General features: G+C 42.6%; 2 protein-coding genes across 4 annotated transcripts in view; both read left to right on the forward strand.

The window, feature by feature from the left end:
• The first annotated feature begins 990 nt into the window (after window positions 1-990).
• MTFMT (mitochondrial methionyl-tRNA formyltransferase) lies at window positions 991-8,794 on the forward strand. The gene is made up of 10 exons (XM_019280819.3): window positions 991-1,146; window positions 1,605-1,817; window positions 2,217-2,339; window positions 3,131-3,233; window positions 3,789-3,864; window positions 4,403-4,494; window positions 5,029-5,110; window positions 5,417-5,499; window positions 5,814-6,032; window positions 6,966-8,794. Exons 1-9 carry the CDS (start codon window positions 1,022-1,024, stop codon window positions 6,012-6,014), a joined length of 1,098 nt encoding a protein of 365 aa, XP_019136364.2. The 5' UTR covers window positions 991-1,021; the 3' UTR covers window positions 6,015-6,032; window positions 6,966-8,794.
• The window catches only part of LOC104683892 (gonadotropin-releasing hormone II receptor-like), a 31,727-nt gene continuing 30,081 nt past the window's right edge, over window positions 7,786-9,431 (forward strand). For all 3 annotated transcript variants that reach the window (XM_039557755.1, XM_010390958.4, XM_010390957.4), the window contains exon 1: window positions 7,786-7,871. The gene's annotated coding sequence lies outside the window, so the exon portion shown is untranslated. The remainder of the gene's footprint in view (window positions 7,872-9,431) is intronic.

Consider the following 9,431-nt stretch of genomic DNA (forward strand, 5'->3'; position numbering starts at 1 on the left):
CACCCAGGAGCATCGACACTGTGGGGCTGGAGCCGTCAGGGCAGCACAGACCCTGGGGGCTGCCCTGATGGCTCCCACCACCCCACACCAAGATCACAGAATCACAGAATTGTTGGTTGGAAGGGACCTCTGGAGATCACCCAGTCCAACCCCCTACCAAGGCAGGGTCAGGTGGAGCAAGTGACACGGGTGCACGTGTCCAAGTGGGTTTGGAATGTCTCCAGAGAGGGAGGCTCCACGCCCTCTCTGGGCAGCTGTCATAGTGCTCTGCCACCCTCAGTATAAAGTTCTTCCTCATGTAGAGATGGAACTTCTTGTGTTTTAATTTATGGACACTGCTCCCCATCCTGTTGCAGAACACCACCAAAAAGAGCCTTGCACTATCCTTTTAGCACCCTAGGAGATATTTTTATGCATTGATGAGATCCTCTCTTGGTCTTCTCCAGACTAACCACAACATAAAGACATTAAGCTCTTAAGCGTCCAAAGGAGGCCACGAGGATGGGGAAGGGTGTGGAAGGGAAGCGGTATGAGGAGCGGCTGAGGGCACTTGTCTGTTCAGCCTGGAGGAGACTGAGAGACCTCATTGTGGTCTTCAACATCCCTCCGAGGGTCAGCAGAGGGGCAGACACTGCTCTCTTCACTCTCGTCGATAGAGACAGGACCCCAGGGAACGACATAAAGCTCAGTCAGGGGAGACTTAGGTTGGATGTCAGGAAAAGGTTTTTCCCCCAGAGGGTGGTCGGGCACTGGAACAGGCTCCCCATGGAATGCTCACGACCCCAAGGCTGCCAGAGCTCAAGAAGCGTTCGGACAACGCTCTCAGACACAGGGTGGGATTATTGGGGTGTCCTGCGCAGGGCCACGGGTTGGACTCGATGATCCTTGGGGGTCCCTTCCAACCCAGGTTCGCCTGCAATTCTATTTTACGATCATGGCGGCACCGCCTCAGCCCTGAGGGGCGGCCCCGCGCCGGGGCGGATCCCAGTGCGTCATCGCCGCGCGCGGCGGGAGCCCCGCGATGCGGGCCCGGGTGCTGCGCGCCTGGAGCGAGAGCGTGAGGACGGCGGGGCCGCCATGGCGGGTCCTGTTCTTCGGCACCGACCGCTTCGCCGTGACCGCCCTGCGAGCCCTCCGGGCCGCCGGGTATTGCCCGGGCACGGGGGAGAGGGGTCCCAGGAGAGAGGGGGTCCTGAGGCGAGACGGGGCCGGGAGAGAGGGGTAGAGGAGACACGGGGGACGGGGACGTGAGGGAGGAGCTTGATGGGGGGAGATGGACCCTGGGGCGCGCGGAGCCTGAGGGGACACGGCAGGGGCTGGACAGGGTGAGGGAAGTGCTGGGCACAGAGGGATGGGAGATGACGGCTAGTGATGAAGCTCAGAGGTTACTGAAGGATGAGGTGGAGTCGCGCGGGAGGGACCGTGGGTTAGGCAGAGAGGGTGGCAGGGAAAGGAGGGGGAGGGAGAGGGAGCCTGAGCGTGGGACGGGGATCAGGATCACAGAGACTATGGGGATTGGCACAGGGGCATATCGAGGGGTGGAGGTAACCCAGCCCTCGCCTCAGTCTGCCTGCATGACGCCTTCAACACCTTGTCCACTCCAGGGAGCCCAGCGAGGACTCGCTTGTGTCTCGGCTGGAGGTGGTGACCCTGCCCTCCCGCCTGCCCGGGGACCTGCCCGTGAGGAGCTGTGCCAGGGAGCTCCAGCTGCCTGTGCACGAGTGGCCACACACGGGACCTGTGGGGCAGTTTGATGTGGGTGTGGTGGCGTCTTTTGGACGTCTCCTAAGCGAGGACCTCATTCTGCAGTTCCCATAGTAAGTGTGGACAGTGTCACTGTTCTGTTAGCAAAGCTCCACTCTAGTTTTGAGGCAGCATCTGTGATTTGCATTAGGTGAGGTCATCTTCCCTGGGTTCATCTGCTTAGCCTGAACCCTGTTGCTGTCATTGTGAAGTTCAGTGTTCTTTGACACATGGATGTAAATTTATGCAAATATTCAGCAGAATGTGTTTGCCTTTATTCCTCACATCTCTCTTTCTGTGTTTGGCGAGAAACTGAAGTTTATGTAGTGTGAATTTTCCTTCAAGTGCATATTTAAGCCAGTAACACGAGAAGGTATGAGCAGATAGTAGTTTCACTGTAATATATGTTGCAGATCCATTTACATATGTTTCAGGTACCATTCTTATTCTAACTTGTCAACATTTCATTCCAGTGGTGTGCTGAATGTCCATCCCAGCTGTCTCCCACGATGGCGTGGTCCTGCACCCATAGTCCACACAGTGCTTCATGGTGATAAGGTGACTGGAGTGACAATTATGGAAATAAGACCAAAAAGGTAGGTTTGGTGTGCTTTGCAGACAACTCACTGTTGCTGTTGCCTCTCGGGACTTTAAATCATCATTGCTGAAATCATCATTTAACTCATTCTATGTAATCACAAATTTTTTTAATGTGTGTGTTTTAAGTTTGAAACACTTAGAAATCTTCATCTGACCATATGAGATCTGCCACAATTACAGTATTTTAGTAAGTGTGTAATTTGCACTCCAGGCCTTTTCTCTAATTATTAACTTTATCACAGGGAACAGACAGGGAACAGTCACACAGCTTTGTCAATAGACTTGGTATGATAAACCGAAAAGGTCTGGTTTTCAGACTTCAGAGTCACCTGTAACATCCTGTAAGTGGACAGAGGATAAATTGCCTGTCTCGGCATGAGAGAGATTATATGTTTTAATTTCAGTCCAAACTCTGGCTTAAAAGGATTGTGAAAATGCATTATCCTAGTTACCTTTTCTTTCTTAAATGCTTGTCTAATAATAGATCTCAGGAAAGTGTGAAACAAATTTCCTCTGAGTATTTCAGATTGTTTCTTCTGAGATCTCATGTTCATATCAGGCTCAGCTTGCTGAGGAGAATCTTGCTGCCAAGACAGATCTGATATTTTCTTCCTTGTGTTGTCTTGTGAACCAAACATTTGATAATGCGAAATGACATCTGAAAAATAGTTTAAGAGAAAATAAAAAAGGGTAGTTAGTAAGTGAGCTAACATATCGAATACAGACTTTTGAACTGCTAACTGAGCTTCAGCTTCTCCAGTATGGTTGTATGTTTTCTGCCTTGCAGGTTTGATGTAGGTCCAATTATTAAGCAAGAAGAGGTTGCTGTTCCTCCCCGCTGTACGGCACAGGAGCTGGAAGGGATGTTGGCAAAGATGGGTGCAAACATGGTAAAGTCCTGCCAGCTGTGTCACTTCTGACTGGTACTTTGCTTTTAACATGTGCAAACAGAATTCTTACTAATCTTGTTCTGAGCTGGCTTCAAGTTTAAGAGGAGAATGATGTGAAGCTTGGTGTTCGTGAGCACTTTGCCTTGCTGAGAGGAGAGCTCAGTGGTCTATGATCAGCCGTCAGCGTCAGTCCTGTGTGTTGCTTTTCTCTTTCTATTCAGTGAAGAACCCAAATGCTGTCTATGGAAATAGTGCAGGTTCTTTCTTTTAAATGAATATCTGCTTTTTTATTTTAATAGTCAGCTTTAGTCCTGTTCTGGGATTAATATCAGAGAAGAGATCATCCATAAAAAAATCACTTGTGTTTTTTAATTGTGATTCAGTGGGAAGGATGTCTTTACTCTGTGTGTGTATGATACACATCTTCTGAATATACTGAGCCAATTTTCTAAAAGCTCACCGGACAGTTTCACTGTTGAAAAATTAAGTTTTACTTTGCTTATTATTGCTTAAACTTAGCTTGGCTAATACTCTGTACAAAATTTAATTTTGCAGCTGTTAGCAGTTTTGAAGAACTTGCCTGAAAGTTTAAGAAATAAAAAAGAGCAGCCAAAAGAAGGAGTAACATTTGGTAGGTACACATTGTTTTTAATGTGACTTGTTCATTTTTTCCTTTATCAGCTGGAAAACTTAAGTTTCCTGCCATGCTGGGTTGTATTTCTTTAGATTAATTTCTAATATGCTCTTTTCACTGCCTTCACTGGCTTAAAAGAATCATACAGGAGGAAAATGTTTCAGAATTCTTCAGACTTAATTTTTTTTTCCAGTTACTTGTACAATATCAAAATCACTATTGATGTCACAAAATCTGAGTTTGTTATTCTTCATGGTTGTCATGCAGACAGAAGGATTACAGCCATGCTTGTAAACATGTTACAAATTTGCAGTGCAATGGTTAAATAAGAGAGCAACTGAGAATAAAATAGAAATAATCCAAATTGAGGGTTTACAAAATCTTTTCTCCAGTTGTTGTTTGAGGTACCTTAGCTGGATTGTGGACTCACTATTGGTCAGGAAAAACTGAGGTTTAAAATAGGATAAAGTAGTACAGCTGTTTGCTAAGATGCAAAACAAAATAAGAAGTCTTCTAATTTCTCTTTTCCCCCTAGCTCCTAAAATCTCTATAGCGAAGAGTTGTATAAAATGGGAAGAGCAAACAGCTGCACAAATAATTCAACTGCATCGTGCAATAGGGAGTATGGTGAGACAGTGGATTTTTTTGAACTTTTTTCTGTCCTATAGCATGGCTGAGTTTGGCGTAGATACTTTAACTAATCACTAAACCTCAATTTTAGTTGTTTTAGCCTCTGTAACCTAGCATGTGTTTTAAAATCCTGGTAGTTTATCATTAGAGGTGGAATTAATGTGGAGGAGAATTTTCATGGACTTGATCCTATGTGTGAAATCAGCTCAAAAATTTTATGTTGTTTCCTTAACTCAGATTTTCCCTCATGTGTTTGAGAAGGTTTGGAATGCTACAGTGACATCTCTGCATGACAGTAAACAGTGCAAACAACCACAGTGAAGAGCTGTTGTAGCTAATTGCTTAACTCACTTCTGCATATGCTAATGGTTTGAGGAAGAACAAGGAAAACAAGATATGATAAGGAAAATCTATCTAGACATACAGCTAAATTTTCTGTTAGTGTTATTATCAGAGGTATTTTGCATAAGGAGAAAATCAGACAGTTGCCTGGAAATGTGAAAATATTCTCAATGTGTCATCTGTTTCCAGTTTCCTTTGCAGACACTCTGGAAGGGTACTACCATTAAACTTCTGGATTTTGTGGAAGTGGATAATATCCCTGGTTTTTATGGTATTTACTCTTAAATTATTAAAATTTTAAACCATTTTCTTTAGGAATCTTAGTGCCATGTGGGCCAAGGGGTGTGACTGATCAGGGCTTAGTGAGTTCATGGATCAGATATGGAGCAGTGCCAAAGAATGACTGTTCTGATTGTTTCTGCTCATTTGGTTATAATAAAACACAGAATACAATAACGTATTTTTTAGCAAAATAGTGACTCAAGATGGTTATCATGCTTCAAAAGAACAGAAGAGGTTCAAACCTTTTCTGTACTTGTTGGCATAAAAATGCAGGATGATCTTTCTTTGCTTTTAGATCAAATACTAAATGACTGTGGAGTTGTTCCTGGTTCAGTGCTGTTTCATAAAGTTTCCCAAACACTAATAGCTCGCTGCAAGGTAGGCTTTTCCCATTTGTTTTATATTCACTGCCCTAAAGATGAGGTTTTTAGTATTTGCGTGGTGCATAACTTTTGTCTTAATTGTCTGTTGTTAGTCTCTGTACTAGTTTAGATCAGCAACAGATTTTTTTATTTAATACCGTGAACTTTTAATTTCCTCTAACAGGCTTTGCACACCTGCAAGCAGGAATTCGACTTATAGACCTGATGACATTGAATAAAATGAATTCTGTAAGCCAGCCTATGGGAGCTAAAGATAACTTTAAACATGGAAGAAGCTTACTGCCTTTTTTTGTTTGTTTGTATTTTTAGGAAGGCTGGGTTGGAATCAAAACAGTCGTTTTAAAGAAGAAGCTTACAGCAGTTGACTTCTACAATGGATATATGCACTCTTGGTTCCAGCAGAATCGAAGAATCGTTCATGAGGAATGCAGATTTCAAACACTCAAACTTAGCATGGCAAAAAAGACTCTGAAAGAGAGGGGAATATTGGCACAGGATATAAAGCAGTAAATGTATTTTTTAATGTCTGTAAGTTAACGGTAATATAAAATATTTCAAAGCCCACCTATAACATTCAACTTAATTAAGGGATTTCTTCCCATAGTGTTTGATCTTACTGTCATCTGCATGTTTTCATTGTGGGTTCCTGAAGATACTTCTCTTTCTCCATCAGGGAAGAGAATCTCCATGAGTGCTGTAGATATGGAATAAATCCCTGTTTCCACTGTTACGAAATAAATTTATTTTTATACAACGTTTTCAGGGGTGTATTGAGGACTTTTGGTATAATTTTCTTCAGGCATAAGTTTTGGACAATTATTTTGATCTGGAAAGACTAAAATCCAGTGCTTTTCTAATGCTCACTGAGACTTAGACTATCTAGTTTGGTGGTATTGTGGATCATAAAATTCTTTTTGTATCCCTGCATTGAGGTGAATAATTTAGCTGGGAACATTAGAGAATCTTTTCCTGTCCGTGATGATTTTCTTCCTTCCCTGTTCTGTTTTCATATCCTGGGATACGTCCTGTTTAAAATTTTTGTGCCCTCAATCCAGAAAATTTATGTTCTACTATTTTACTTTCTGACAGAAGAGATTTTTACCTGATGAGGAGTTGTTATCCAAGATTTTCCTCAATCTGTCTTTGGTTAATGGCATATACAAGAAGTATTTCATGTCAAGAACCCCAAAACTTGTGATTCTTACACTTTTTTATCTTCTAAGTAGTAACGTAGCACTGAGTATAACAGCAGAGAAAAGACGACCATATCTTAGGAGCTGTTCTAATATTTGCTAACTTTTTCCTGCTTTTCCTGAGTTCTGCTGAAGTAAAAACAAAAAATCTAGAAAAATGTGTCATATCGTAAGGATTAAAATGTTTGTGAAGAAGCATCTGTTAAAACAGCTGCTGCAATATTTTTCTTCTATTGCCATTGGTCCATCAATTAATTATCTCTGACAGGTTTTCCAAAACACACGGCCCTCCAAGAAATCCAAGCCTATGAATCAGAGTCAAAAACTGGAAACAACAGCAAGGTGGAAGTCAGGCTCCTGTGGAGAATTCCTGTTGTTCCTGACCGCAGACTCAGTGCAATTTGTGCTGCAGAAATTCTAAATCTGGCAAGTTTGTTTCCAAGAAAATGATGTATTTTTGTGTTTTGCTCCCTGATACTCTTTGCAAGTGAAAGTTGTGGAGTGATTTTGCTTTTACTCTGTTCAGATCAGTCTATAAAGGTTAGTTACTGCTTTATGCCAATAGAAAGGTGAGCTTTTTGTGTGTTTGGGGGGATGGGGGGTGGTTTGGGCAGTTTTGTGGGGCTTGATACATTGCTATATGGCAAAACCCCACCACCACAATCTAGAGATAATTTTAAGCACTAATGATAAAGAATTTTGGACTTAGGAGAAGTGTTTTGGTTAACTGGGACTCAACTTTTCAGATGTTTCAGATCCCTAGGCACTGGAAAATGAGTTCTGGTTCATTATAACCTGAGGAAAATGAACAGCGAGGTGTGACTCCCACAGAAAGAATACAGTGCCAAAAGTTCAGACAAGAGTCCAGGTTGAAAGCTTTTAGATTACCAAACTATTAAATCAACAGTTTCTTCCTAGCAGTGACTTGAGGAAAATTCTTTTAACTCCTCTGTGTATCTTTCATCCTCAGTTTTAGGTCGTGCCCAGTGTGAGACGTATTGGTGGCAGACAATAATTATCTGTTTCTCACTAAAGCATAAAGCAACAGGAAGAGTTTCCCTGTGTTTTTGGGAAGTTCGAGGTGGCATGTGCCCAGAATCCCTGTAGATGGAGCTCGCTGCATCCCTTTAGGGTGAAAACCAAGGACAGCTGGACCGAAGATGGTGAAAATCTGGTACAGAACGTCTTCAGTTAGTTGTTTAATAGTGAATAATGTCTAAACCATATTGCAGCCAGGATCCCATGTACTTGTAACTTAATCTTTTGATCTGTGCAGAGTTTGCTTTAAGGCTTCTCTTGCTTTCTGTGAGAGAGGTTATAAATGATTAGACAGTTCTATGTTGTTTAACAGTTAATGTCTTAGCTTTGTATACGCACAACTTTATCCCAGTCATTTTATGGAGCAAAAGAAGGTAAGATTAATTTTTTTTTTTATCGAGAAGGTCTTGGGCATGCTATTTTTGGCATGGTAGAGAAGTTTTAAAGGGAATTGGTGTTCCCCAGGCAGCCGTTAGCCAAAATGTCTCTTTGGAAACTTTGCTTTCACATGGCTCTGCAGGGATTTAACTCAGTAAGTAATGAAAATCTGATTATTTTTGCAGAACAGACAAACCAAAAATGGGGCATTCACTGATGAGGTGTGGAATAGCATGTCAGGGTTGACTCTGGAACACAGACACAGTGATTTGATCCCCAGTACCACTGTTGAGGTTGAGTACAGCTATCCTGGCCATTGGAAAGGGATCTTAGCAAAATAAAACAGCTGTTCTCCTCTCAGAGGAGAGAGGGAAAGCAACAGAGGTATTCACAGACCCAGTGTCCACTATAGCTCAATTTAACATCACTGGGACCAAATTACTGGCAGAACTGCAAAATGTTTGGGCACCAGAAGGGCTCTGGTGTTGGATAGGGATGATTTCATCATGGGTTTCAAATAAATGTTAGTAGAGGGGGTTATATTTCCTAAGATGCTGGTGACTCACAATTAGATGCATCTGTTTCATGTTCCGCAACCTTACTATTTCCCCTGCTTCCTAGGAAACCTCTTTATTCTGGTTTTCTGAACATTACAAATAAACAAAAAGTATAAGTGACTAATCAGAGGAGTACTTGAGCCTTTTTATAAAGTTGTTTGCAAAATCCCCCAATAATTTGCTGGTTGAGGCTAGGCAAGAATATCTCTCCTTTTGTTTATCCTATCTGTTAACATCCTGATAGCTTCTGGGAAGCAGTAGTTTCCCTTAAAAACAGGAGGGATAGGTCAGTGGATTTATCTGAGGATTGGAAACTGAGTGACCTTAATGGGAGATGCTTTGCCATTAGTCACAAACCTGCTGACGTTTAGGAGCTGTGTCTCCTTCTTCAGCCTGTTCTCAAGGTTGGTGGTCCAAAGGCTGAGGCTGAGGGAGGAGCTGAGTCCCAGCCTTCCTGCATTCCTCCAGCTGATGCTCTCTTGATATGTGGGAGTGTGAGTTAGGTTTCAGGTTGCAGAAAGGACACTGCCATACACTGACAGTAAACAGAACTGGAGGAGTCAGAACTGACATTGAGCTGTAGCGTAAAATTTGTTTTGAGTAGCAGATGCCAGGAGCTGCTGTAGCTTTGCTCCTATATAAACTTTTCTTAATGTATTGGGATGGTGGCTCATCAGTAGTGGTGAAGTGTTAGCAGTGAGTGGTTGTTATGTCAAGGTTGTTTTCTGTTGGTAGTGCTTAAACACCCGTGTTTGAAACCT

Source organism: Corvus cornix, chromosome 10 (genome assembly GCF_000738735.6).
Source record: "Corvus cornix cornix isolate S_Up_H32 chromosome 10, ASM73873v5, whole genome shotgun sequence".
Taxonomy (NCBI): Eukaryota; Metazoa; Chordata; class Aves; order Passeriformes; family Corvidae; genus Corvus; species Corvus cornix.

Excerpts from the sequence above, each read along its gene's own strand:
- MTFMT (XM_019280819.3), top strand. The coding sequence starts at position 1,022 with ATGCGGGCCCGGGTGCTGCGCGCCTGGAGCGAGAGCGTGAGGACGGCG. Across the intron at positions 1,818-2,216 it reads CTCATTCTGCAGTTCCCATA|TGGTGTGCTGAATGTCCATC; the intron begins GTAAGTGTGGAC and ends ATTTCATTCCAG. Across the intron at positions 3,865-4,402 it reads AAAAGAAGGAGTAACATTTG|CTCCTAAAATCTCTATAGCG; the intron begins GTAGGTACACAT and ends TTTTCCCCCTAG.